General features: G+C 48.7%; 10 protein-coding genes across 11 annotated transcripts; 5 read left to right on the forward strand and 5 right to left on the reverse strand.

The window, feature by feature from the left end:
• Nucleotides 1-1396: 1396 nt before the first annotated feature.
• TrAFT101_002710 (uncharacterized protein) lies at nt 1397-3626 on the forward strand. The gene has a single exon (XM_066126677.1). It carries the CDS (start codon nt 1944-1946, stop codon nt 3408-3410), a length of 1467 nt encoding a protein of 488 aa, XP_065982781.1. The 5' UTR covers nt 1397-1943; the 3' UTR covers nt 3411-3626.
• A 2179-nt stretch (nt 3627-5805) lies between these two features.
• On the forward strand, nt 5806-7544 carry TrAFT101_002711 (uncharacterized protein). The gene has a single exon (XM_024902339.2). The coding sequence runs from the start codon at nt 6024-6026 to the stop codon at nt 7080-7082; it is 1059 nt and encodes a 352-aa protein (XP_024763829.2). The 5' UTR covers nt 5806-6023; the 3' UTR covers nt 7083-7544.
• On the reverse strand, nt 6501-8458 carry TrAFT101_002712 (uncharacterized protein). The gene has a single exon (XM_066126678.1). It carries the CDS (start codon nt 7726-7728, stop codon nt 7468-7470), a length of 261 nt encoding a protein of 86 aa, XP_065982782.1. The 5' UTR covers nt 7729-8458; the 3' UTR covers nt 6501-7467.
• On the forward strand, nt 7958-9894 carry TrAFT101_002713 (uncharacterized protein; the record flags this gene model as incomplete). Its single annotated transcript, XM_024899450.1, has 2 exons — nt 7958-8803; nt 8884-9894. 2 exons carry the CDS (start codon nt 7958-7960, stop codon nt 9892-9894), a joined length of 1857 nt encoding a protein of 618 aa, XP_024763830.1.
• TrAFT101_002714 (uncharacterized protein) lies at nt 8443-13345 on the reverse strand. 2 transcript variants are annotated; one of them, XM_024909506.2, is made up of 5 exons: nt 11992-12600; nt 11689-11844; nt 11222-11600; nt 10563-11114; nt 8443-10472 (listed from the first exon to the last, which is right to left on the reverse strand). In XM_024909506.2, exons 1-5 carry the CDS (start codon nt 12080-12082, stop codon nt 10010-10012), a joined length of 1641 nt encoding a protein of 546 aa, XP_024763831.2. In that variant the 5' UTR covers nt 12083-12600; the 3' UTR covers nt 8443-10009. The 2 variants fall into 2 exon arrangements, with proteins under 2 accessions (XP_024763831.2, XP_065982783.1); XM_066126679.1 differs by having other exon boundaries at nt 11222-13345.
• Nucleotides 12994-14331, forward strand: TrAFT101_002715 (uncharacterized protein; the record flags this gene model as incomplete). Its single annotated transcript, XM_024909507.2, has 1 exon — nt 12994-14331. One exon carries the CDS (start codon nt 12994-12996, stop codon nt 14329-14331), a length of 1338 nt encoding a protein of 445 aa, XP_024763832.2.
• A 4573-nt stretch (nt 14332-18904) lies between these two features.
• On the forward strand, nt 18905-20512 carry TrAFT101_002716 (uncharacterized protein; the record flags this gene model as incomplete). Its single annotated transcript, XM_024902340.2, has 1 exon — nt 18905-20512. The coding sequence occupies one exon, from the start codon at nt 18905-18907 to the stop codon at nt 20510-20512; it is 1608 nt and encodes a 535-aa protein (XP_024763833.2).
• A 374-nt stretch (nt 20513-20886) lies between these two features.
• Nucleotides 20887-21264, reverse strand: TrAFT101_002717 (uncharacterized protein; the record flags this gene model as incomplete). Its single annotated transcript, XM_024899344.2, has 1 exon — nt 20887-21264. One exon carries the CDS (start codon nt 21262-21264, stop codon nt 20887-20889), a length of 378 nt encoding a protein of 125 aa, XP_024763834.2.
• A 199-nt stretch (nt 21265-21463) lies between these two features.
• TrAFT101_002718 (uncharacterized protein) lies at nt 21464-22996 on the reverse strand. The gene is made up of 5 exons (XM_024901749.2): nt 22787-22996; nt 22358-22673; nt 22203-22304; nt 21903-22130; nt 21464-21834 (listed from the first exon to the last, which is right to left on the reverse strand). Exons 1-5 carry the CDS (start codon nt 22835-22837, stop codon nt 21647-21649), a joined length of 885 nt encoding a protein of 294 aa, XP_024763835.2. The 5' UTR covers nt 22838-22996; the 3' UTR covers nt 21464-21646.
• A 1291-nt stretch (nt 22997-24287) lies between these two features.
• Nucleotides 24288-25861, reverse strand: TrAFT101_002719 (uncharacterized protein). The gene is made up of 3 exons (XM_024899468.2): nt 25127-25861; nt 24658-25068; nt 24288-24598 (listed from the first exon to the last, which is right to left on the reverse strand). Exons 1-3 carry the CDS (start codon nt 25504-25506, stop codon nt 24472-24474), a joined length of 918 nt encoding a protein of 305 aa, XP_024763836.1. The 5' UTR covers nt 25507-25861; the 3' UTR covers nt 24288-24471.
• Between the last annotated feature and the right edge of the window lie 1374 nt (nt 25862-27235).

Genomic DNA, 27235 nt, shown 5'->3' on the forward strand with positions numbered 1-27235 from the left:
TGCCTCCAGATTCTCGTATGCATGCAATTTATATTTATCTATGAAAATTGCAATTAATATGCTACTCCGTAAGGATCTCCTGATTCTCACGACGCCCGGTTTCACGATGTTTTTAGGTCCGGGAATCTTATAAAACAGCAAGACGAAATGGCTGTATCTTGTCTGTCTCTCTTCTCCACTAAAAGGCTCCTTGCCTCAAACTTGCGTTTATGCGTTCTGCCTCTGCTCATGCCTAGCTCGGTGTTGGTGCTGGCCCGGATGTGACCCGAGCGTCCGGATCCGCGGGAAGAAGCGCGGCGGGCTAAAAAAGAAGAGCAGAATGGCAGCCAGGCCGGGTTTCCGACGGCCGCAGCAGGTTTCGGTGGCGGCTCCCAGGGCCTGCCAGGGTGAGATTTCGATGTCCGGTGAGTGTAGAAGTGCTGCAGATTCAATGCCGCAAACTGGACACTGGGTGCTACAGTAGTATGTAGTAGTATTACGAAGCAGTGGAAGCTGGCCGGCATAACCCATTCGACGGTGGCATCTTACCAGCCCAGATATTTCGTATCCGCGGCGAAAAAAGCCAAGCCTGGCTGGGCTCCACGCTTTCTGAATCTGTAACGATGAGGAAATTTTTGGCATCAATGCGTTCCGGGGAAAGCAGTTCGTGCGAGGTTGCATTCTGAATGGGCGAAATAGCATACGAACTTCGTATCCATCGGCCGAGCTCAGCCAGCAGCCCAGGTGGCTTGCAAATCTCGATATGGGAGTGATTTTCGATTTATACCATGGAGCATTGGTTGCACATATGTACGGCGTCGTCGCACGGCCCACGCGGAATAGCAGGCCCAGATCCAGAAGTCCCCATTGCGTGCCGAAGCAAAATCCTCCGAGCTGAGAGAGAGAACAAATTGCAAATAGTAGTAATACTCGCTGTGCTACATATGGAGCACTCGTGGAACAGAGTACAGGCACTGAGGAGCCAGTCATTCAATCAATCTATTAGCACCCTTGTATGACCTTCCCCATTAAATCTTGATTAGTACCACGAAATGCCGGGCTGGCCCACGATGCTTGATGAGGAACATTGAAGCCACTCTTATTTCTCCATGGGTGCTCGTTCGGTTCATGCCCCTTGCCGAGCTGTTCGCATGGGCTGATGCTGGATCTCTCGTTCTGTTTGGCGCAGATGATATCGAGGCGTCTCCACTCCCCCGTCCGTCTGTGAAGATATTCGGCCGATGTTCCATTGAAGCTTAGGACGGCCTCTTTTCTGTGCAGTAAATTAAATTGACACAAGCAGGCATGCTTGCGGCTTAGCCTTGCCAGGAAACCCGCCAAGGGTTACATCGCCATCTTTTGTGAATCACCGGAAGGAGAGAGAGAGAGAAAAAAAAGGACGCTGCCAAGCTGGAATCGAGCTGAGCGCGCTATATGGCAGACGAATGGCCGAGAACATGTTAGATTGCATGGCATTGTAATTGAACTGGCAAAGCCCAGAGACGCAAAAATGAGGACCCTTGATAGAATAGGGGATCGTATGTTTTTTTTCTATTTCCTGCTTTTCGATCTTTTCCTAAACTGGTGCGGAGGCAAATGTTTGATATATGTATGAGATCTCCGAGACTGAATTTTTCTCGTGCTCTTGGAATCCTTCATGCGTTGATGTTTTAGCCATTGATTCATGACACCCCCTTCTTTTTCGCTCAGCTTCAATTACGAAACGGCGGCTTCACTCTTTTTTTTGGCTGTTTATTAAAACTATGAACTGAGCCATACCTCTTCTTTTTCATCTTATTTAAAATTATTTTACGGTTTATTGTTTGGACGTAATAACGTGTTATCATTGACTTGTCATTTTGTTTCTCTCTTCGTTTGCCTTCCTTCAGACTTCGAACTCACTTATACTCCGTTGCTCGCAAATTAAAAACAACAACAACATCGATATCAACAATCCGTCCACCATGGATGAAAAGCTTGCTTCGCCAGTGAGCTCGAGCCACTCGGCCTCGTCATTGGACGATCCCGCGGCCAAGGTGCAGGAGCTCAAGCGCATCTACCGAAAGATCGACTTGAACATTGTGCCGCTCATGTTCTTTTGCTACTTCCTGCAGTTCCTCGACAAAGTTCTCGTCAACTACGCCAACATCATGGGCATCTCCAAGGCCCTTCACTTTGTCGGAAACGATTTCTCCTGGATGGCTACTGCCTTCTTCATTGGCTACGCCGTCGCCGAGTTCCCCCAGGGCTACTTGATCCAGAAGTTTCCTGTTTCCAAGGTGCTGGGATTCAACGTCCTGCTCTGGGGTATCGTTGTTTGCTGCACCGCTGCGACGCAGACCTTTGCCGGCGTCGCTGCGGTCAGGACGCTGCTGGGTATGTTCGAGGCCGTCATCACCCCGGCCTTGGTCATGATTACGTCTCAGTGGTATACTAGAAAGCAGGCCACTCTACGCACGGGTATCTGGTACTGCGGACTGGGGGCTGGGCAGATTATGGGAGGATTGATCTCCTGGGCGGCTCAGCACGGCTCAACGACGTCTTCATTCCAGAGCTGGCGCATCATGTTTGTCTCTGTTGGCGTTTTCAACCTCTTCGTCGCCGTCGCCGTCATCTTGCTCATGCCAAACAGCATCACCTCAGCCAAGTTCTTGACCGAGGAGGAAAAGGCTCTTGTCGAGGAAGTATTGGCCCGAGACCAGGCTGGATCTGGTAAGAAGGTTTTCCATGTGTCCGGAATCTGGGATGCCCTCAAGGATCTCCAGGTGTGGCTGTTGTTTGTCAACACCATTCTTATTGTGATCCCCTCTGGTATCATTACCACTTTCTCGGCGACCATCATCAACTCCATCTTCCTCACGCCCATGAAGTCTGCGCTTCTCAACATGCCTTCTGGTGCCATCTCCATCTTTGCAACCCTGGCCGGTTCCTATGCGATTTACTTCAACCTACCTCGCTGGTTGAGCATCATTGCACTCCTGATCCCCACCATCATCGGCGCGGCATTGATGTCCTTTGCCAAATCCAAGGGTGGTGCCCTGGCTGGTGTCTACCTCATCAACTTCGACGTGGCCCCTCTGGCTCTCATCTACGCTCTGGTCGGTGCCAATACGCAGGGATACACGAAAAAGGTTACCGTCAATGCCATCATCGCCATTGCCTTCTCCATCGCCAACATTATCGGCCCACAGACGTTCCAGGTCAAGGATGCCCCCAAGTATCTTCCCGCCAAAATCACCGTTCTTGCCGTCGCCGCCGCATCCATTGTGGTTACGATTCTACAAAGGGTGCTCTACGGTATGCGCAACGCCAAGACAGCTGCTGCTCGTCAAGCAGAGGTGGAGGCTATCAACCGGGGCGAGATTGATCCCAAGGCGGTGGACGACGAGCAGACTGATATGACAAACCCTACCTTCCAATATGTATACTAAGCGTGCCGGGGGCCTGGTTGCTTTTCCGAGCTGTTGAGAGTGTAAGGATAAAAAAAGAAGATCAGCAGGTTTTGTTTTATTTGTCAATGGGGTTTAAGTTTTCAGGAGCAAAGAAGTATCAAGTCAATATTATCTTAGTTATTTAGTCAATTTCTAGTTAGCTACGGCAACTCTTATATATTATTATAGATTACATTCTTTTTCAGTCTCTTTGTGTCGTCCAAAAGCAAACATACTGAAAGTTCCATGTTCGGTCCCTACATGAAAAGGGGTAGTAGTAATACGGAAGTCCAAGTTGCTTACTGATGTGGCACATACGCGAACTTTCCTCGCGTGAATGGGTATTGACTGGGCATCGAGCATACGAATTTGGACAGACACTTATCCATGGATACTTCCTCGATGAATTGTCCATTAAACTCTTTTAGAATTGCAACGTCGATACTTTGTAAACTACATGTGCTCTGTGTTCAGAGTGTTAGTGGATACAATGCCGGTGGCCAGTGGAGACGTCCGGCATATCCTCGCCGCTTTTCTATCCGCGGAGCGAGCTACAGATGCATCACGCAAAGACTGCCGCGCAGAACCCAACCCCATGATCGACATGTTGCTTTATCATGGCCCACATGTGTATGTATGTACTCCGTACAAATGCTGAGAGGTGTTGGATAAGACACAGAGATTAGTAATAAGTCGACCGCAACGACAATCGTGAGCGGCAGGCGATGCGATGCCAGCAGCCGAAGCAAACATCCACCCTAGTCGTTGCATTCGCCGCGGATAGAGTGGCCATCTAGGCATAGTTGGACTGAAACACCAGCCGAAACAGTGCACAGAAGTCATGGCCAGGCATTCTTGAGTGGACATTTACCTCCTGGGGGCTTGTTTGTTTTGTGCTACCCGGAAATAGGCACATGTTTGTGGTGATATTATATCTGATTCCGCCGTTGGTCGTCTTATTGCGCGGTTGCTTGTACTTGGGAAGCAGACTACCTCCTTGGCTACTCTCTTTACACGCCACTCCACACCCTCTAGAATCATGTGTGAAGTATGGAAGCTAAATAGTTTTGCTGTGTCACCGAATAGTAATGCAGGGAGGCGTGCTTGGAACTCTGTGTAACTATGACTTAGCGTTGGGGTGAGAGGCACGAAGCCAGTGGCGTGGAATAGATCGGTAGCATGTGATGTCACCTTTCGTGCTACATAGAAATGGCCTGTTATTTAATGCGAAGGATGATGTATCAGCACTGCTACAGCTCCGCGGAGCACATCGCACGTAGCTTTTAGCGACGGCCACGGCAACAGCTATCCTGCAGGGCATTCCACACATTCCAGCTGACTCTACCTACGCTCTTGAAGCTTAAAAGTCCCATAACAATCAGCGGAAATTTGAACGTTGTTACTGTCTACCTCCGTACAACATGGGATGGTTCTGTCACATCTGTTATAGCTAGTTGTGTTATGTTTCGCAGTGCACGCTTTGCTTAGATACATACTATAAGTTGAGTACCATCGTTTATGAAGTATATGCTAAGGGATATATGCGCCCCTGTGTTAGTTACGCACTGAGTTATCAATTGTGGCTGCATGAATCGCCCAATGTGTGGTCCAGGCCGAACACATGCATGCGGCTAGAGCAGCCACATGCAGAAGCAGTGACAGCTCATCCTCAATGGATAATGTTCTGGGAAGACTCCTTAAAGAGTAAACAGTGTGAAAAAAAGGGGAAAGGTAGGAAAAAAGAAAAAGAAAAAAAGAGGCATAAGAAAACTTATGGTACGATATCTATCACATAAAAGCCTACCAGTTGGCTTAATGTATAGGGTAGATACAAACGAAACCACACAGGCAAAACGCAACTTATGTAGTATTTTTTTTACTTAGACTGAGTTATGAATCAAAGACGCATATCGTTAGCCAGAATTCAAAGAGCGCTGCTAATGGGACTCGGACTCTTCACTAATTTATGTAGGCGACTTACAGAGCATGCCGCGTGCTGTATAACACTAGGCAGCCAATGGTGTTGTTTTCTCTTTTTCGTCATGAGCTACAATCCTCCAAGGCACTTCTAGCCATTCAACTAATTCACCTTGCTGCCTTATAGGTCTGCGAGTTCCTATACCGGTCCGCGCTCGGTGAGGTTGCCGGAGCCGGATGCCGGTCTCCCTCCCCCCCATTCGCCCCACATCGGAGCACGCTGGAAAACACACGACACAGCTTTGCGACGGCTGCAGGCGTCGGGTCAGCTCGCACGCTATTCAACGCCGTGTCTGCCAGTCGCCCGATAGTGTGGAGAGAAGGCCGATGCTGATCTGTCTTCCTGTCAACTTTGCCTCAATCCTGTACATCAAACACGGGGAGTGGCTTGCAACGCTGGATTGGCTTGACCGTCGGGACGCCATCACGGATGGCGCCGTGAAGTAGTGATGCGCCGCGGGTCTGAGCGGTCTGTTTGCTTGATCATATTCTCCATAGACAGGTACTGACACGACGATCTCTGGGTGGATGCCTGAAGAGGCCTGAATACATAACGTCGCCTTCCCTTTTCTCCCAGGTTTTCCCCCCCTCCTCTCTGACTTACAACACCCATCAGAATCGTTATTTCATTTCACAATGCCTTCATTATTAGTACCAGATATTGACCCCCCAGCGCTGGTTGTCGTCACAGGCGCCAACGGATTCATTGCACAGCATTGCGTCGCTGCATTACTAGCAGCTGGTTTTCAGGTTGTTGGAACAGTCAGGAGTGCCGCCAAAGTCGAGACTGTAATAAGGACACATCATGCACACCCTAAATTGCAAGTCGTTGTCATCGAAGACCTTACCGACGTCCAAAAATATCTCGAGATTCTTGAACCTCTATCACCAACTGCGATTTTTCACATTGCTGGGCCATTTCACTACAACGCGAAAAACTTTGAGCAAGAGATGATGATCCCCGCGGTAAAGGGATCGATAGCCGTCCTAGAGGTGGCAGCAAAGATTAAAAGCATCCGGCGAGTCGTTCATACAAACAGTTTTGCGTCAATATACGACGCTGCAGCCGGTCCAAGTCCAGGAAAAATCTACACATCTCAGGACTGGAGTCCGCTGGAATACGAAGACGGGGTAAAAGCCAACAACGCGCCCACGGCGTATCGAGCAAGCAAGGCGGCAGCCGAAAAGGCAGCGTGGAAATTTATGGAGGAGAAGAGGCTCGGATTCGATCTTGTTAGCTTGTGTCCTGCCATGGTGTTTGGCCCTTTTCTTCCAGCGGCTGAGCCAATGAGCATTGCCGGCGTCAACACAAGCAATCTCTTGCTCTGGGCTGCCATCTCCGCTGGTCGAGACTTCGCTGTGCCGCCAACAAAGGGTCCTATCTGGGTTGATGTGCGTGACGTCGCAGATGCTCACGTCAAAGCTCTCCGAGGGGTAGGACTTGGTGGCGGCCGCTACCTCCTAGCCTCTGGTGTTTACTGCAACCAGGAGCTCGCAGACATAAGCAGACGAATGTTTCCAAAATACGGAGATAGAATCCCGATTGGCGAGCCTGGCAAACGGGAGTCCCACACGCATTTTGGCATCAGCACAGAAAAGACGGACAATCATCTGGGGATGAAATGGAGGAGCCTAGAGGATAGCCTGGCTGACGCCGTGCCTCAACTGTTCGAGATTGAGCGGAATCAGGCTTAGGGCTTTATTGCTTGAGCGAGTTTGGAGTTGCGATAGTACTTTGGCACCAAGGTGCTGACTCGACGTGTTCTTGAGCTGCTTATGCCACCATCCTCGTCTTAGTGGGAATAGTGCCGGGTGCTATCAAGCGAAAGTGAGAGCCATAATTGGTAGTCGCGAACGAAAGTATATCCATCGGTACAAGCGTGGCCTCCAGGAATACTCATGTTTATAGGTATTGCCAGGAAGCTGGCTATATCGACCTTGATCTTCTGATGTATAATGCATTGTCATGACGGAGTTTGGATGAGGTTTTTGTTTTCAGGGGCTAGGCCGGCAGATAGAAGACTGGCAAATAGAAACTCAGCACCATAAAATGATTTGGTAACAAAATACTCAAACAAGATTAAACGCCATACATGTAGCCTTGCTTTGGCCCCTTGAAATTCGAGGGTTGCAACAGCCGTCCGCTTTGGGACACCCTGCATTTAGGCGTCGTAGGCACCGGGCTGGTCTGCGCACTGTGCCACTGGCTGCGGACAAACAGCTGCCGCGCCGTGCCAGGCCCTCCTCGGCTTATATCCTGCACTGTCCTCGCAGGCTCGCTCATTCTTGCGGTCTCGTCTGGCCAACTTTCTCTCTGCTTGTGCCTCCTCTCTCGATGCATCTGCTAAGCCGGCGCTGTTGTGCAGCCACCCCCTCGCAGTGGACACAAAAGCCACAGATCTGGACCGCCGGAATCTTGCCTCGGCGCTTGTCACACGCCAAAACGCCCAGCAGCCGGACGCTATCGCTGTGCACTAAATCGCGTGTGAGCGAGGGGGACATGGGTCTCTGGGCCGTTTAGGCTTCTCCTGACACGAATCCGGGACTGCAAGCAGCTACGCGTCTGAATCATGTCGTCCGATGCGAGTCTTCGCCGGCCCAAGCAGCGCCGCATTTCGCGGGCCTGCGACTACTGCCATCGCCGGAGCATCCGCTGCCGCCCGTCCGAGGACGGCTCGGGCTGCCAGAACTGCAGAGACTTTGCCCAGACCTGCACGTATCACCGGACGCCGCGGCGGCGAGGCGTACCCGCTCGAGGCAGTGGGGGAGCCTCGGCCAACCGAAGCTCGGCGGAGGGACTGCCGGATGTGAAGCTGTCGAGATCGCCGTCGCAGGGCGACTTGCACATCATCCCGGAGGTGCAGCACGCCAGTCTCGGCGCCGGCTCTGATGCCTCGCCCCGGCTGTCGTCGACGGCCTGGCGGGCGCCGTACATTGTCAGCCAGGCCACTGTGGTGGACCTTGTTGACCTCTACTTTGAAATTGTCTATCCCATCTTCCCCTTCTTCCACCAGCCGTCCTTCACCCGCAAGATCTCTCGCGCGGAATACAACTACAATAAGCCGCTCTTCGCTACCACCATGGCTGTGTGTGCTCTGGTGAGCGGCCGAGTCCGCGACGGCTCAGTCATGAATCCGAGGTGGGATGTCCAAGCCCTGCAGAGAGAGACGCTGCCGGACACGTTCTATGCCGAGGCCAAGAGGCAACTACTAGATGACGGCTGTGAGAGTTCTGATTTCAATATCCTCCGCGGCCACGCCATCATGGCCATTACTGCTATTCAAAATGGCAAGATCCGGGAAATGCATCATCATATTGGCATCTATCATACACTCATGGACATGGATGGACTCCATGACGAGGTCAACTGGCCCTCTGGCATTGGAATTATCGAAAGGGAAGAAAGGAGAAGAATGGTAGGCTTCTGACCATTTCTCTCACTTACTTACAACCTGCTAAAAGCACCTCGGCTAATTTTCGTCTCCTTTCATCGCAGTTTTGGTCCATTTATACGCTTGACATTTTCACATCGGTGGTCTGGGGCGGTGTCATCCGATCTCGTGAACAGCAGTCAAACGTTACTTACCCAGCAGAAGTGGATGACCAGTATATCAGCGACGGAGGCATTGCCCAGCCCGGCTTCTCTCCCAGTGGCCTGAGCCCTCCTATAGCTCGGCTAGTCTTGACTGCACAGTCTGATTGTTGGATATCTGGCTGGAACTTCATCACTGATCTTTACCGAGTGCTGGAGCATGCTCTGGCACGCTTTCGGGATCGGAGAAGGTCGTTCATGTCTGAAATCATTGACGATCAATCCACAGTGACTGAGACATCAATCCGCAACAAGGTACTCCAGATGTACCTGAATCTTCCCGAATGTTTCAAGCACACCCCTGCTATGGCGTTCAATCAGAAACAAGATCTCTTCGGCTTCCAGGCGGCCAACATCACCGCCAGCCTTCAGCTTCTTCGGATCGTATTATTTGCAGCCGGCGGCGCCAGCATCGCAGAACGCTGCGATATCGCCTCCGACGTGGTGGATGCTTTCAACTCTATTCCCGTACAATACTGCTTAGCCATAAGCAAGCCGCTCCTACACCATCTAGGCGGAATAGGCTCTATTCTGGGCTCTGTCTTCGAGGAGCGCCTTAGCGAGGCAGAGTACACCCGGGTGAGATCGGTCATGCTATCAATGGCTCGGCTTCTGGAGAACCTCGAGACAATACACCGTAGCTCATGTGCCAGCGAGAATCTTCGATCTCAAGTGTCTCGTATCGACGAGTACATGTCCACTCAACGTCAGCACCAAAGGCCGCCTCTTGAGGAAACTCCGGTGAATACCACGGCGCAGCCAGTGCTGCCTCCAGTCAATGGTACAAGAAGTGCTCCTCCACCACCTTACGAGCATGTTGGCTCAGAGATAGCAGGCGACTGGTCGTTCCAAGTACCTCCTGATTTGTTAGGCGACCTGACTTGGAATTTCGACTTTGGTCCCGTGTGGACTTGAACTAAACTTACCCCTCCCCCCCCTTGTTCCTCTTGACTCTTGTAAAATGAAGCGAGATATGGCGTTCGATTAAAATACTGTATGTTCCAAAAAGCGCTAACTCTGTTCAACAAATTTAAATAATTACGTTGTGATTAACCTCAACTCTCTTCTCATTAGGGCTTCCAGGCTCCGTAGCGTCTGTCAAGTACTTGCCGTCGACTTCATCCAGCAGCTGTCTAGCTGCAACAGCAGTGTTGCCTCCCGCTTCACCAATGCGACGATAGTATTCCTTCATATTTTCGCTGGCCAACAAGCTGTCGCTCGTGAAGAGAAGCGAGATCTCTTCCAGAGTTCGATTAGCAAGCTCGGGGTAGATAAGCCAAACCACTGGGGCGACAACAACGTTCATGGCCCCGAAGAAGAGATATGTGCCATACCCAATTCTGCTTAGAAAGATGGGCATGATCAGAGTGGTTGAGCCACAGCCTGTGGCCCAGCCAAAGATGGTGAAGCTGTACCCTTTGGCGCGGACTTCCTGCGGCCAAATCTCTGTGCCATATATCCAGCAAGGGATGATATTGAACATCGTAAAGAACCTTTTTGTATAATAATATTAACATCTGATTTTGGAGGGTATAAGCGTTTAAATGGGGGTAGGAAAATCGGGTTTCATAGCGGTAACTTACCAGACATAAATGAAGACGAAACTGGCCGCAGCAGTTCCTAGCCGCTGCGACAGTTCCGGATCAGACGTGGCATTGTCCTGCGACGTCTTAATCAGGGCAGCGACCAAAAAGAGGCACACTGCCTGGATGGCAAACGACGTGATGAGCGATTTAACACGCCCCATCCTGTCAATGACAAAGGCTGCGGCTGCTGTTCCTGGCACGCCAAACGTGTTGGCCAGGCCCGCGAGCCAGAGAGCCTTATAGGAATCGAACCCTGCCAGCTCGAATAGGACACTGGCCCATCCCACAATGGCGAGGATTCCTGTCCATTGCTGAATCCATTGCAGGGCGAAACCGAGGACTGCTCGTCGGCCAAGGTGCAGCTTCCCGGAGAAGCGACCTCCTAGGACAATGTTGGCGAGATCGTTGCGCTTGTGATGGGTTGCTTCGACGATAGCGTCCAGCTGCTCGACCTCGGCAGCAATTATAGGGTCGTTTCGGCTAAGGTCTCCTCGGAGCCTGCATAGAATGTCGATAGCCTGTTCGCGCTGGCCATTGGCAATGAGCCATCTGCAGCCGTTAGCGCCTCTCTTGTAATTCCAGGAGCCCAACCAACAGCGTGGGGCATGCACATATATATACGGATAGGTGGATGGGGTGTGGAGGGATAGACAAACCTAGGCGACTCAGGTAGCAGCGGCACTGCCACATCGACTACTAGGAGCGGGATGATCATCCATGCCAGAGGGAATCTCCAACGGAACTCGAGGTTGGAGTCGCGAATTCCAAAGTTGATCCAGTACGCGATGACGATGCCCAGGTAGTTTGCGACAAAGACGAGAGAGAAGCTTGAGCCTCTGTCGTGCGACTGGGATAGCTCGCTGACCCACGGCAGGATGATGGCGTTCATGAAACCTATGCCGATGCCTGCAATGACACGCGCGCAGATAAACATGCTGGCGTTTTGGCTGCCCGCCATGAGGGCCGCGCCCAGGATCCCAAAGGCTGTTCCGATGAGGACGCCCCCTCTGCGTCCTATCCGATCGCCGACCCATCCTATTGCGGCAACTCTTATTAGTATTCATCGGCTTTGTTTCCTGCTACTATTGGACATAGGTCCTATTTGCGAAGGATTCTATCGTACCACCTATAAAGCACCCCCACATGCCTCCGAAATAATACGCTGCGGCAAGCCCGCCTTGTTTAGTCGTGTTGGTTACAACCCCATCGTGGCCAATATCTGCCATCTTGATGAAGCCTGGCGTGGCGCTAACAGTTCCAAGGACACCCTGATTATAACCTTTTGGAGTTTAGGAAAAAAAGTTTTCAAATTAGTATTTTCCATGGTAGGGATATTAGGCTTCTAGAAGAAGCTTCAACACGCGAAAAGGGTAGGGAAACAAAGAAAGAAAGGAAAAAAAGAAATACTCTCTTGCATCCCACTCACCTTCGAAGATCAGAGCCGTCGCCGCGACGAGGTTGATTAAGAATAAGAGGACCTTTCCCGGCACATGCCGCCAAATCTGGAGACCCGCCATTGGAGCCGTTGTGGTCGATCTCGATCAAAGCAAAAAGAGCCGCTAGAATGAAACGGTTATGGCCGTGGAGGACTTTGGGGGTGGCAGTAGAAAAAAACTAGACGGTATCCGACTCGGGAGTCGCGAACCTCTCTATACCGCCTAGTCAATCAACCAACTCTTCACGGGCAAAAAAAGACAATGAAAAGTATCGCGAGGCGAGCGTTGCGCCTCCCTCTGCGCCTCTGAAACAGTCTCTCAACCACAAAGCAATCCCGCACCTAGCTGTTCCCAAAAGGCACGGCTCGCAAACGCGTTGGTTACAGTGGTCGTGGAGTAAGGGATCGGAGCCCAGACCCAACACGCAGATTGCACGTCCGGAATAAACTATGCTCCAGGGTGAAGCTCCACGCGGGGGGACGCGGCGGAAGGCAAGAAGAAAACAAAAGGGCGAGATCGGCTAAAGCCAATGCTTAAACGTTTAAAGACTTTCCGCTTGCGTGATGATGAGGCTAGGATTTTCCAAAAATGGAAATGTGCCGCTTGGGGGCCGTTTAGCCGCTGCTGGCAGGCGTTTTGACGAGAGCCAGTAGGAGGGGGGGTGTGACGGACTGTTGACTTTAGTCTCATCGGGCTCACAACTCCTGCACACACAATAGTCTAGAGGCGTTGGGAATAGTTGTCTAAACGCCGATAGGGTTTGAGGGGGCTTTTCTGGACGGTAACTCGTGAACAGCTAAGCGGCGCATTTTCTCTCCCCCTTCAACTGTGACTGGATCATGGGAAAGTAGGCCCACTGGCTCTTACTCTTTCTCTCTCTCTCTCTCTCTTTTTATTTGACGTGGACTGAAAAGGTCAGGCTGCCTCTGCTCTCAAAGCCCAATTCACCCACACCTATTGAACTTAGTCCGTCTCTCAAAACAGAGAACACAATGGGCTCTGCTACGGACATCATGTATAACGGGGACTCATTACAACTTGAGATTACGGCTCTAGGGCTGAATTCGGGCACTTCAATGGACGGAATCGACTGCGCTCTCTGCCGGTTCAGACAGGCGTCTCCTAACGGCCCTATGCACTTTGAGCTGCTTCAATATGATGAGATTCCTCTCGAACCAAAAATCAAGAAGAGGGTCATGGACATGATCTTTCACAACACGACAACGCCGGAGGAGTTGTCAGAAGTTAACGTCATTCTTGGTGAGACGTTTGCAGATGCAGTCAAAGCCTTTTCGAAGAAGCATAGTGTGCCGCTGTCATCCATCGATGTCATCGGCTCACATGGACAGACGATTTGGTTGGAGAGTATGCCTCAGGGAGGACGCAAGAAGTCCGCCCTCACAATGGCGGAGGGGACATTTATTGCTTCTAGCACGGGTATCACCACTGTGACGGATTTCCGGGTCTCAGATCAGGCGGCGGGTCGGCAGGGCGCTCCCCTTATTGCTTTTTTTGACTCCCTCATCCTTCACCATCCGACCAAGCTGAGGGCGTGTCAAAACATTGGCGGCATTGCCAACGTGTGCTTTGTGCCTCCCGACTCAAACGGGCAGCTGAATAAAGAGTTCTTTGATTTCGACACGGGCCCGGGCAATGTTTTCATTGACGCCGCGGTGCGTTACTTTACAAATGGGGAGCGAGAGTATGATAAAGATGGAGAAATGGGTAAGCAGGGCAAGGTGAATCAGGAAATGGTGGATGAGTTTTTGAAGACACACTTCTACTTTGCACTAGATCCGCCCAAGACAACTGGCCGGGAGGTATTCCGGGATACTATCGCACACGACTTGATCGAGCGAGGAGTCACAAACGGCATGTCACCAAATGACATTGTGGCTACGATTACGAGAATCACTGCGCAGGCTATTGTCGAGCACTACAAGCGATATATGCCAACGCAGTACGGGCCTTTGGCTGAGGTGTACATGTGCGGCGGTGGAGCGAAGAACCCCAACATTCTGAATCATCTGAAGGAGTCATTCCCAGAAACGAAATTCGTCATGTTGGACGAAGCGGGTATTCCGGCGGACGCCAAGGAGGCTATTACGTTTGCATGGCAGGGGATGGAGGCTATCGTAGGACGAAGCATCCCTGTGCCATCTCGGGTCGAAACAAGACGTGGCTATGTGCTGGGGAAAGTCAGTCCTGGACAAAACTACCGGCGAGTGATGAGGCAGGGTATGAATTTCGGGGCGGGTCACGAGGACTTGGAGCCCGTGAGCGAGTTGGTCAACTATGTTGGCGGAAAGGTGTACAACAATAAATATTGAAAAAAGAAGGACGTCTTGATAACCGGGCAACTTTAGGCGATGGGTGACAGTCACATCGGGCAAAGGTGTCGATACCTATTATTCGCTAAGCTGAATATTTGGTGCTTTGTTATGCAGGATTCACACAGTCTCTTTGATATGGCGCCAGGGGGTGTGGAAAAGGGGAGGGGGAGGGGAAAAATGATGAAGGGCCTCATGACAGATTTTGGGGAGTTGGGGGGTGGTTGGGGTAGGATGGCGTTATGCGCCCGAATACGCAAAGTACATGTGTAAACATTTATTCCAGGCAATGGCTTTTTCATGGATGTGAGCGCGTATATGAGGGTTTTTAGATAGGTGTAAGGCGTTATTATGTATGCATGTAAAATGTCAGCTCCCGCAGAGGAGGCGGTTGATGAGGGGAAGAAGCGTTTCTGATTCACTACCAGTCATCACTACTAGTTCCTTGATTAAGAAGCTTACAGATCGTTGTAGCGTGCTGCAAGTCCGTAAGCATAGTTTCCAGAGTGAGCTATCAGAATGTCTCTGAAGTTAATCGTGATACGTCGTTTGAGCAGTTTTGACGGCCAGATTTCTCACGAGACTGAACGCAACCATGGACGTCATGAATACGGGGGTAAGCGACAAAAAGAGAAGGTGTCAATGACACCACGAATATGTTTAGTTCATCTTTTTTTTTTTAATATTAGCCAGATTGATATCGGGCTGCTTCCGGCTTGTCATGCGGCTGTGTTTATTTGCCATTAACTTTGTTTGTCGATTGCGTTGCAGTTTGGACTAACCCAGCGGCCCGGGACGGCGACGTAAATCATACGAGTGAGATACACACTAAAGCTATTTAAACGAGCGCCTTTGTGATATCAGGCTCTTTGTCTTTGGACCGAAGATCTTGACTGAAACGTTCTAGAGGAGGATCATTGGGTGGTCAAAGTCGACAGCAACGACCCCTAGCAAACATGATTTCTATTCTATTCCATTCCATCCATTTTTGTTTCTCTCCCGGTTCTAAAGACACACCCGGTGACAAGGTAACTGGTTCCCTCGTGCTAATAATCTCGTGTAACAAACCTGCTTTACATTTGCCGTAATACAGCATCACTGACATGTAGCCAGTTAATTTCAATATCACTGCCATACAGCTTTCTATGAGATGGAAAGAGATTGTTTGCTGCTCGTTGACATTCCGCGAGAGGAAAAGGGAATGCCGTGGTGCTTGCCGCCTCTACTGACATGGTACTGCTTTCATTCTCGCAGGTAAGGGCACTAAGCCTTCATAGCTACGGGGTAGCGTGAGTAAATTTGTAAGCCTAAGCTAGCATCATGAGGAGTAGAGTCCATCTGATGCCCCCTGCATGAATCCTTGCTTCGTATTCACCCTCCTAGTACGCTAGTTGTATTATTGGTATTGGGGCAATACTGTATGTGATTATGGAACTGCGACTGGTTGTCTAATGTCTAGTTGAAGGACAGAAGGTGACATTTTTTGCACTGAGACAGTGACCCGAGACATGTGCCAGTACAGCTGCTGACAATATTGAGGCCTTCCTTGTTATGGACCGTGTTTCTCGCTTATCCTTGCACCAAAGCTTCCTACTGTCCCTCTTCTACGATCGCTTTGTTTCTTGGCTGACTTGTACTGTAAATCGTTGTGTCCAAGACTAAGAAAGAAAGGATACTGGTGTTCGATTGATACGGTCTGAAGCTGATCTACGCTACGGCATGTCCGGTAAATGCACGCCTCCAGGAGTGGTCTGTGATGCGCTTGATTCAGAGAACAGGTCAAGGGCAGTGATACGCAGACGGTCTCGCGCTTGATTCAGGCCCTTGTCATTACATGGGAAGGGTGAGTGAGGCTCTTACCCTGCTCTTGCTTCTACTTTGCGTTAATCACTGAATGTCTGTTGTCTCATGCTCTATATTTCTTTTGTTGCAGTTGACCGCAAGAAAGTCTTGGCTGAGAGACTGCAGATCAAGGGAAAATATGTAGAAACGACGTTCTATGGGAGACTTACCAAGTACCTATATTAAAAGAACCAATGTTAAAATGTTGTTGATAAAATCTCTAATGAAAACGGATACACTGCGAAAATGTAAGCCGTCTTGGCTGCTTGATGCTAGATCAGTTTCCTCAAAATGGTACCACCTCAAGACGGTCCAATGCCATATTATTTATTGTTGTAGGGAGATTGCATCGCAAAATATACTGTAATATTATAAAACAACAAAGGCAATTTTTTTTCATTTGCTTGCATTGCAGCGCTAGAGACAGCATGTCGTAAATTTCCTGCAGCTATCACGCGGAACTACCGGACTACCAGGCAAAAGTGAAGCCATATTCTACCCACGGCTAGCATATCATTTCTCTTCAAAAGACAATGGCTCTGATGCGCTAATGCTAGCTATGGTCTTGTGGGAGGGGCGCCCTTTAGAACATCTAAAAGAAGGAATCTTTGAGTCATTCGTGGGCGTATAGTGACCAAAATGACTGAGAAATGAAGCGTTGGAGGAATGAGTGAGACAAGTGGTCTTGGCAGAAAGAGAAAGGAAGGCTATAAGTGACTTGGATGGGGAAAAGATGCGAATATCTTCTAGGCTAGCCATCTTTCTTTATGGAAGAGGCTTCCGGAAGGGAACGATGCTGTTGGCTTGAGATTATGATTGTCGCTTGTTTTAGTGACAATGATCTTGAAGCTGCTACGGTGGAGATGTTGTTGGCCACCACCATATGAAACGTGCGAGTTCCTCTTCATCCTTCACCAGCCAGTACCTGATCAAAGAGGCGCCGAATCAGCATTCGTGCCCCATCGTCTTTTTCTCCTCTGCAGATCGGCCAAAGGGATTGTAATAATGAGAGTGAGAGATATAAGGGCTGTAGATGATTGGATAAGGAGCTGAAAGGATTTACTTTGACAGTGGTCAATGGATTTCCTGTAGGCGGAACCAGTGATTATAAGTGGTTAATGATGCTAATCAAGCTGAGGCTTGAACCGACATCTGACGAACAATAGTTATCCAGATGGATGTTCTCTATACAGTACATTTAATAACTTAACTTACCCATAGAGAGCAAGGCGTTAGAGCACAATGCTCAGATCGCTTTCCGTTGGCTTGTGTTGCCAAGTCGCATACTCCACCAAGCATCCTGTCAAAGTGACAGGCGCCCCACCGTACTGTCATAGCTCAACTCGCTCAGCTCCACTAATCATTTCATCTGAGCATTGCATTTAGTTCTGCGATTGGGTGCTAGGGGCTACCGGGCTATGAGCGCTGCGGTGGCGGAGCTGACACGCCTTTACCTGGGATCCGCGGTGAGTTGGCGCTATCTAAGCCAATAGAACCTCATAGAGCGGCTAGAAAGAAAGGATTTTCTCTCTTTATGATTGGGAGCGATGGTAAAATTTGTAACGGGCGACCAACAAAGCAAATGCTGGTTTGGTAAACTCGAGGTAAATGCCCTCAATTCGATGACGCCCTCCTATGTACGAGGTAACGAAACATCGACATCTCTACAGATGGATTAATAGCATGTACTTGTCTGTGTCGTCCAAGTTTCCTCTTGTCTGAAGGAGTTTCCCTCTTGAGCAAATGACTGAGATTGGTTACCTCTGACTGTCCCTTACAGCCTCCTCAAGCTCATTGCACATAATCGCATGTAGACGTATAGTACAGACATGAGAGATGATCGAACATACGCACGCCCTCTTCTGCTACTCCTCGTACCGCGCTTCGCCTTTCTGTCAATAATGTATTTAACTCCCATCCTTGTGTGTACTCCCAAGGCGCTGCCGGCCGGATCGACGCGCGGGAGTTCATTTCGCCTTCTTGTGTCACAGTTCCAGAAATTCGGTAGCTGAGCGTCGCATCTATAATTCCACCCCCACGTGTCGAGGAGTAGCAAGAGCTTGGCCACTGCACCGTGACTTTAATTTCCACCTATCAACTGGTAAATATGTTGGCAGCGGCTTATGGCTATCATGATATTCGCTTAAGGTGTCCTGGGGATAACCCTGGGCGATCAACGGCCGGGTGTAGTAACCGGCAACATCTATGCCAATGCTCTATCCAGACTTGTGATTCTACTGCTGGTGCTTGATTCAAAGACATTTTAGTTTGCTCCTTTGATACACTTACCGTACCATTGGCTCGTGACTTACACTTGAGTTGGCTTGACGCCATGACCTGCTAGGCGTAAAACACACGATGTTGGTACTGACGTTTTCTGATGGTATTCCCTTTCATCTCCGAGGGAGTGTGTCGATCAACGTGCCTTACCAATTTATCCCTCCTTTGTCTTTCTTTCACCGCCGAGAGGCAATGAAGTTGATTGACGTCCTTGATCCACCTGGCGCTTTGGCTTTGTAACCAAAGATATAAAAGTGTCGATCATGGGCAGTTTAGAGTTTGCAAGTTCTTCGACTTTAGCTCCTTTAGTCATCTCCAACCATTCCAAGGGCGAATAGCTTCTCTCTTTTGGTTTCTTTGCCCACACCTCTGTATTCTTTTTGATGACGCTACACTTTTTTAGCATCCCTTGAATGGCATACCTCAACTGCTAATAGCCAGTGGAATCAATATGTTTTCATTGAAAAGAACAGCAGTTCTGTCATGGACTCTGGCCATTTCTAGCCTCATTAGTACCAATATTGGACAAGCTCAGGCTTCTCCTCCACAAGGCGCTGTCAAGAAAGATGGCGCAGTTACCTATCCCAGGGAGCATATTTCGTGGACACCGTGTGGCGACATCACTGGTCATCTCGTGGAGTGCAGTTCTATTAAAGTACCGATAGATCATTTTAATAAGGACAATTCAGGTAACAAGACTTTTAATCTCTCCCTTGCCCGCCTGCGTGGCAACAATACGAATGGCGATTCCAAGAACATTTTTTATAACCCGGGTGGCCCAGGTGCGAGTGCCGTAGGGTATTTGTACGGGGTTGGTTCCGATTTAATATCTATTATTGGAGAAGATTTCAACATAATTGCCGTTGACCCCCGAGGCATCAACGGCTCGACACCTATCGCGTCTTGCTATGAGAGTGAAGGTATTCGCGCGGTCATGAGCAAGGTCCCGATGAATGATCTGGTTACCGATGCTCCCTTCTTTGGCAGCTGGGCCCCTAATTTTGCCAAATCTTGCTCTCACACTTCTGGAGAGTATGGCAAGTACATCAACACGCCTCAGGTTGCCGCCGACATGAACAGCGTCTTGGATGCCATTGGACAGGAAGATATGTGGTATTGGGGCCAGAGCTACGGCACACTCCTCGGTCAGACATACGCTGGCCTCTTCCCCAACCGCACAGGACGCATGACGATTGACGGCGTGGTCAACCAAATCGGGTGGTACAATAAAACTATGCAATCGGATTACACGGACGGCAAGCGTGTCTTCTGGGGCTTTTGTGACGAGTGCATCAAGGCTGGCAAAGAAACCTGCCCTTTGGCTGCTCTGGCAGACAACGCCGATGATCTCAGCCGTGCCATCGAAAGCTTTGGCGAAAAAATCAAGTCCAACGAGATGGCGGTCTATGTCAATGCGACGAATTTTGGCAGTGTCAGTTATTCTCATATGTGGTTCTATGGCATCTTGCCTGCTCTTTACAAAGCTCTCGCTTTCCAACCCCTGGCATTCGTCCTCTCGGAAGCCATGCGAGGCAATGCGACTTTGGCGTACAGGGCATTTGGTGGAGCATTCACCAATGTAGGATCATCAATAAAAGACGAGTCCGTTTACTTTTACCGTCTGAATGATGGAGTCTCAGGGAACAAGTTTTGGCCACAGGATAACGCAGGGATGATCAAGTTGCTTGAGCCGTATTACGTCGCGAATCCCTTGACGTATGGCGCCAATTCGTTTTTTTGGGCCAAGGCTCAGTGGCAGATCCAGAAAACACACAGCTATGTCCCCAAGCAAGGCGTCAAGACGAAGTATCCGCTGCTGTTAATGTCCAACCAGTATGACCCGGTCACTGCGTGGGACTCTGCCAATGCGACCTTGTCGGCATTTGCCGATTCGCGATTAGTCACATTGAACGCCTACGGGCATTGCACATTCTATCAAAATTCCGACTGTGCCAATAACTACGTAAAGGCATATTTCGTCAACGGCACGATGCCTTCTCCGGGCGCGACTTGCCATGTGGGCAAGGATCAATATTTCCCTCCTCTCGCTACTTCATAGGGGCTAGATAGCATGAAGTACTGAATCGGAAACAGTTTTTGATGTTTTTGGCCTATAAACACCAATTCTAGGATAATTTGGGCGATGAAGGCAGAGTGGTCAGATATTCTATTGCCATTGTATGGTTGCGGTTCTCTGGAAGCGATATTTTTCTTACTCTTAGATCTTCCTATTTCCATTTTTTTTTTGGTACAAAAAGATGTGACAATTATTATATTTCGTTATTACACGCATATAAAAGTAACTTTTCTTGAACACCTCTCGCTTAGGATCAATATACACTTCCTAAACATGTGATATCTTCCCATTTTCCCATCCTTCGTTGGATGAATGCATTCTTCCACGGATCAAAATCCTACAGCCCGTAAAAGCGCTTATATCTCTTCGGCGAGACGACTGAAATCTATATACTCCTCCTGACTTTTGATAGAGCCTGGCGAAGGCGGACCGAGTTCACAATAAGCTCGACAAGGATTGCACATGACAATACATCTCTTGATGGCTGGATCGATGACGATAACGCGATTCTTGCAATCTTGTTTACTGTTGCCATTGTTCGGATTCATACCATATCTGACGACTAGTCGATCGGGGTCTTCGTTGGTGAAATAGCCCAAGCACAAAGGGCCTTCTCTAAGATACGTGCTAATCCAGAGGATGTGGCCACCATTCTGCTGCATCACTTCGCTCTCGAGCTGGCCTAGGTCGTCCGTTTTTCTAATGCAGGCCGGGTCTCTGCAGGCGCAAAGCATGACGGAGATTCGGAATTTACACATATTATCTGTTAAACATTAGTGATTGATGCGCATAACAAGCATAGCTACTACTGTAAGTTATTGTTCTTACTAGCATGCAGTGGTTCGGTATGAGAAAAAATTATGTCTTTTTTATCTTTTGCATGTTGCTCTTTTTTTTTTTTTTGTTTACCATGAAGGATAGCCTTATATAAGTAGGGCGCCAAAATGAGATGTTGTGGAACGATGACACAGTGAATATATAATATTCAATCAGATCTGTTTCAATTTCTCCCTCAGCATGATATTGTTCGGCTTCCGACATTGTGTGACTTTCGTATCTTTGCATCAATTATAAGTAGCTATGCCTGTGCGATGCAGTCCTGTTATTCACTGCCGTTCACGCAGTGATACCGGCTTCTTTTTCGATTTCCTCCTTGCTCCAACTCCACTTATCCTGCAATTTCTTGTCGAGAGAAGGTTCAATGGTATCCTTGCTCCACCACTCTCCCCAGCTGGTTAAAAAGATCTGATCCGGGTCACTAGGGAAATCGGATCTGGTGAACGCAGCAAGTATGCTTTGTGCTCCTGGGCGGTTACGTTAGCATCTTCTGTGTGCTGACTGCCACCATTCACGTAGTAGGTAAACAGCATACCTGTAGCAACGGGCTTTGCATCAGCCATATCCATGGTGAGCTTCATACCGCTTCCTCTACCAAGGCCAGTGCCGGGAATCAAGCCCGGCGAACAGGCCACAACGTCACATTGGCCAGCCAGCTCGCGGCGCCACCAATGGGCACCAAGGAGCTGAACAAATTTTGTGGCACTATATACGCTAATGAAATCTGCGCCGGAGCCCCCCCTCAGCATTTCATCGAGGACACCTACAATTGGTGATGTCAGTGAGTACGAGATGAGCCGAAGAATGAGCGTCGAAACGACAGAGATTCACTTACTGGGATCAGTTATCCGCCGAATCGCTCCAGATGACACAACGACAATCCGAGACTTTGACTCAATCAGCTTGTCCTTCAGCAGATGCGTTAGATAGTGTTGTGCTATATCCTTTGTTAGCGAAATACTCATGACTCTGACCATGACGAGCACCCACAGAAATGATTCACAACCAACGGCTCGCACCATCTCCATCCCTTGGGGCCAGGCTTCTCCGCGCCTTCGGAAATGGCTGCATTTAGGAACAAGTAGTCGATCTTCTCGCCTCCAATCTTGTCAAGCACCTGCTGCGAAAATGTCTTGACCGTCTTTAGGTCGGACAGTTCTAGCGGCAGGACCGTCACCGCGTGGCCAGAGCGGTCATAGCCAAGAGAGTCATAGGCGGCTACAGTGCTCTGAGCGTTTCGAGCCCCCAGGAATACCTTGTAGGGCTGAGCTTGCTGAGAAAGGAGCTGTTTGATAGCTTCAAATCCCTAGCAGCCGGGTCAGTTACATGGTATTAGCTGGCAGACGTGTATAACGCGCGCAGCTCTGTTTTGCAAGTATGCTATTACTAAGTGAGTATTCTCTCAACCAATATACTTACAAGGCCTGAAGAAGCGCCCGTGGCGACCACAGTCTTCGCAATTGATGCCATGTTGATGTCTGGAGTCTATGCCCGGGTGGTGGTCCCTTAGCCTGTGCAGTGGCGCGGTCTGCTGGAAGAGAGGAATAGCGTCAGGGTGATGGAATAGAATATCGAGCACAAGCTTGGTTTATGGCTCGGTTCAACTGAGACCACTCTGAAGCTAAATACATGCCAGCGGCGGAGTACACATAATTAAATCCCACATCCAGTCCACGCATCTACCGGCCTTTAATAGTTAACGCCGGGCTGTCGCTGCTCACCTTCATCAAATTCATACCCCACTAAAGTGCGACTCCCGAATCATTCGGCGTATTTCGTCGCATCTAAAGTGATTTGCAATGCCAATAGCGGATGTTGCTTGCTGCGGAGCATGTGGTGAAAACCCCATAGTAAGCCTCACTTGCAACTCATGATATTGATTCATACTATTTTGAATGAAGCCAGAGATATGCGCACTTTGGCAATCAATTGGCCTATATTGTCAGGCTCGTGTTACTAATATCTAGCTGTCAAATAAGAGTTGTTTGAAATATTAATGATAAAGATGATTTTCCGTGTTGAAGACAAGCTGCTTGCATGAATATCTTCATCATCGATTCTGACTGAATATTTAGTTGCGCTATCTCATTCATGGCCCTTTCTCTTTGCGAAATTAAATTCCTATGCCGCGTCCTCGAAATAGAAATAGTCTCTGCTCTTCACGGTAATTTACACATCGCCTTGCAGTTTGTTTACTGATAGCAACTTAAATGCTCGCATCTTACGAAATAGAGGTGATACATTTCGCCTCATTCACTCTCCATTTCAATGTGGGCGATAAAGAGCGCTGCAGCGCTTTAGACGCTTGTCTGAGCAAAGAACCTCCAGCACATAAGTGCATATCTCCCAACAGTGAGAAAGGGGCCACTGTGTGATTTCCCATTGGAGTCCCTGAATGGAGTCGCGAGATCGATGAGTTTCCCCTCTATGCTAACACCAGCGCGAGCTCGATTGACAATGTGAAGGAAACGGCGAAAGTTGAAAGAGTCTACGTCTTCGCCTCAAATACTAGGTCACGCATGCAAGACGGTTGATGTGAGTTGTGCGAAGTGCTCTTTTTTAAGCAGATAACTCTTATTAGCCTTGGCATTGATGATAGTAGTCTCTTCACGGACATTGCGATAGTTCTCTTGTGGAGCGACAGTGCGGAATGCTTCGAAGAATACGATCGCAAGCAATGAGCATTTGTGTTTGAAGCTTGATAACATTCAGAACGCCCTTGTTTCATTCACCTCTTTCTGTCAATGACATACCCTATGAGCTAACAAACTTCAATGGTGGAAAGGAACTTCAAATTAGCCTTAATACTGGACAGCTTATATCACCTTCGGCTTAGGTTGAGCCTGAATTCTTATCTTCGAGTTGCTAAATTGCTTGTCAGGTCATTGAAAACGCGTCTTAGATACAGGTTTAAATATACCTTCTTCTCATGAGGCCTTATTAATTTTGCCTTGACCATGGGATAATATCAAGGTGTTTTAGAAACATTACATTACGTTTGTTATCTGTCTATTAAATGTACACATTATTTATTCCTTAGAACGTCTTAATCCGAAAGAGCTCAACCGCCTCTAGCGTCTTGAGTTATGCTATTTCCATCAGTTTTAAGCTTTGGAGTCCGAGCTATCGTGCTCATCATACATAGGTAGAGAGTGAGCTTTGGCTTCGTTTCGATGGAAAATAAAACCAGGATGTCCAAGGAAGAGGCAAAAGCTAGCCGTGATGATGAGTCTGAAGCGAAAATCAGCATTAGTCTAGAGCATTTAGAAGGATATTAGCGTGATACTTACACTCCTTCAAGCCCAATAAATAGTCCTTGGTTTGTTATTAAGTCTGAATGTATGTATCCTTTGCTCAATTCATAACAACGGTAAACGCATCGTACAAAGATTAAGAGGATCGCAGCACCTAAAAAGCCGAAAAAGATACGCATCCTCGTTGTCAAGGGAGATTCAGGCTTTTTGCGGACATAGCGAATCAAATAATCGACAAATAATGTGCTGAAAAAGAACAGGCCTCCAACCTGAAGTCCCAGGCCCGCCATAGCAATATCCACTCCAGTTGAACTAGACCCGGATGAGACAACAGATATAGCTCCGCCGGCGGCTTGTAGGATAAGGCAAATAATGTCAACAGGGATGAATATCCAATATAAGAGTTCGGGCTTGATACGAGAAACTTCGGGAGCTAGGTAGTTAATGCTAAGTGGAATGTCAGCTAATGGTGCATGCAGGTCTGGCCGACTGAAGGTCGACTTACGTCTTGGATAAGGTGATGTATATTCCAGCAGTGTAGAATACAGGGCCGATAGTGATGAGGACAATCTGATCCATGAAGCCGCCGAATGAGAAAGGGTTGTTGTACAGAATGAGACGACCGGCATAGCCTCCAATCTCAACCAAGCATCCGACTATCATAAGGGCCATAAAGTTCCACTGGCGCCAGCGAATGCCAAGAATAACATGGCCGACAATCGAAATTCCGAAGAGGGCAACGAAGATTGCGTTGGCTGGAACTGAAGGGCGATATTTGTAGACGCTATATTCTATCGGACAGAGATCAAGCGTGCAATTGGCGTGAGGACCAAATGTAACCAAACCGCCTGGGCTGCCAGGTGGTCCCGGAATTGTCGTCGACATGATAAAATCAGCTGATGCGAAAATTGAGAATTGTAGCCAATAGATTTGTGGAAGATGCAGCGAGAATAGGAGAGATTGGCGATGTCTTGGCTTTCGAACGCGTCGGAAAAATGTAGAAGATACGCAAGTCGAAAGAAGGGTTGAAAGATGCCGAAGTGATTGATATTACAAGTAGGAAGAGCGGTGCTTTATGTCTAGATATAATTCCGACATGTGCCTCTAGTCTCGTATTCGATACGCATCGGAGAGCCGGTGAAACGGAGAGAGTGAATTACAAAGTCTGCGCTGACGATGGGGGCGTTCATCATTTAATAATCATTTCAAAGTGTTAAAATAAACAATTCACAATTCATAATTTTTGATTTACGATAATGTGCGTTCTAAAATAGTCTTATCGTGCTCGCATTCGCCAAATATCAACGTGTTAAGTCACTCCGGGCGTCCTGAGCGGCCAGTCGGAGCAACTTTACGGCCATGGTAGACTTACTGCGGCGCAAGTTTCCAGAAAGCAGAACAGGAGAGCCGGGGTAAAAAACAGCTCATTCGTCATCAAGTTGCGGCCTGATCTATAAATGCTGTGCAGTTTCGCCTATACACAGAATTTTCGATGCTGTCAGATGGAATGTGATGATGCAGTAGAAATATCTTGCTCTGAGGCCATTCAGGTTTCTAGCCCAAGAACACTGTTAATAAACGGAGCACGGAGTAACACAGAATTCAAGGCCCTTGAGAGTATTAAATTTTTTTTGCTGCCCAAGTGGGTCAAGCGGATGATTGAAGTCTGCCCTTTCGTGTTTTAGACTTGCGGCGGCCACAAGCTTTCTTAGTGTATAAACAGCATATTTTGCGAAGTGTCAACTCTGCATCGCTTCGTGACTTCGTGAGCGTGACGAATATTATGGATTTATCGAAGCAGGGCTGATGATACGCTCTGAGTGATAGGGCCACTAATGATGTACTGGTCAGCTAAGGGTTGGCTGGGTCTGAAGTGGTCTTCATGGTGATATTCTTAACCATGCGGCCGACCTGAATATTTCATCCAAGTCCTGGTTTCGCCTGGAAACGCTCATTCCACTCTTCATTGACGCAAGGTGTACTCCGTATGCGACTAAGAATGAAGACGCTAAGTGTTTGTAGTTTAACTAGCCGTAGTAGTTGTTTCTTGGGCACATGTGGCTATCTCGACGCTAGTTCCCGCCTCTTGCTAAAGAGAAGCTGTTTGATCTGTCATTGCATGTTAGACAGCACTCGTAGACTAGGAAATCCATGACGTAAGGGATCACTTTACAAGAGAAATTTGAATGAATTTGAATATTCATCCATGAGATTGGGTGCTCTGTGCACATAGCTCGATGGCAATAGGCTCATTAGATGAGACGGAGTCAACAGCCAAGACGTATTGTCTCCAGCTAGCGGCTGCTTCTTCTGCTTAACAGTACATTAATTTTGACTCGACTGATGAAGTATGATGCAAAATATTTGGTACTTTGCAGCCTCAGCAGTCTTTGTCAGTCGCTCTTATGTGGAAAAGTGGTAGATCAGCCCTTGAGGTTTGGATTCAACTCCGAAATACCTAGTCCGAAGGCGCAATTCGTGGTGCTGGTGTTTCGGAAAATGAAAACACCACAGAGAATAACTCCTCAGCATATGATGGTATCATTTTTTTTTTTTTTTCGTAGCAGATGAGTGCAGGCCTCTTCCTCTGTGGACAAAGTCTGCCCGTACAGTT

Source organism: Trichoderma asperellum, chromosome 2 (assembly GCF_020647865.1).
Source record: "Trichoderma asperellum chromosome 2, complete sequence".
In the NCBI taxonomy this organism is placed as follows: domain Eukaryota; kingdom Fungi; phylum Ascomycota; class Sordariomycetes; order Hypocreales; family Hypocreaceae; genus Trichoderma; species Trichoderma asperellum.

Excerpts from the sequence above, each read along its gene's own strand:
- TrAFT101_002710 (XM_066126677.1), top strand. The coding sequence starts at position 1,944 with ATGGATGAAAAGCTTGCTTCGCCAGTGAGCTCGAGCCACTCGGCCTCG.
- TrAFT101_002711 (XM_024902339.2), top strand. The coding sequence starts at position 6,024 with ATGCCTTCATTATTAGTACCAGATATTGACCCCCCAGCGCTGGTTGTC.
- TrAFT101_002712 (XM_066126678.1), bottom strand. The coding sequence starts at position 7,728 with ATGCATCGAGAGAGGAGGCACAAGCAGAGAGAAAGTTGGCCAGACGAG.
- TrAFT101_002714 (XM_024909506.2), bottom strand. The coding sequence starts at position 12,082 with ATGGCGGGTCTCCAGATTTGGCGGCATGTGCCGGGAAAGGTCCTCTTA. Across the intron at positions 11,845-11,991 it reads GACGGCTCTGATCTTCGAAG|GTTATAATCAGGGTGTCCTT; the intron begins GTGAGTGGGATG and ends AAACTCCAAAAG. Across the intron at positions 11,601-11,688 it reads GTGGGGGTGCTTTATAGGTG|GATGGGTCGGCGATCGGATA; the intron begins GTACGATAGAAT and ends TTGCCGCAATAG.
- TrAFT101_002718 (XM_024901749.2), bottom strand. The coding sequence starts at position 22,837 with ATGGCATCAATTGCGAAGACTGTGGTCGCCACGGGCGCTTCTTCAGGC. Across the intron at positions 22,674-22,786 it reads CGGGCGCTTCTTCAGGCCTT|GGATTTGAAGCTATCAAACA; the intron begins GTAAGTATATTG and ends CCCGGCTGCTAG. Across the intron at positions 22,305-22,357 it reads GTTGGTTGTGAATCATTTCT|CACAACACTATCTAACGCAT; the intron begins GTGGGTGCTCGT and ends CAAAGGATATAG.
- TrAFT101_002719 (XM_024899468.2), bottom strand. The coding sequence starts at position 25,506 with ATGTCGACGACAATTCCGGGACCACCTGGCAGCCCAGGCGGTTTGGTT. Across the intron at positions 25,069-25,126 it reads TACATCACCTTATCCAAGAC|CATTAACTACCTAGCTCCCG; the intron begins GTAAGTCGACCT and ends CATTCCACTTAG. Across the intron at positions 24,599-24,657 it reads TTTATTGGGCTTGAAGGAGT|ACTCATCATCACGGCTAGCT; the intron begins GTAAGTATCACG and ends TTTTCGCTTCAG.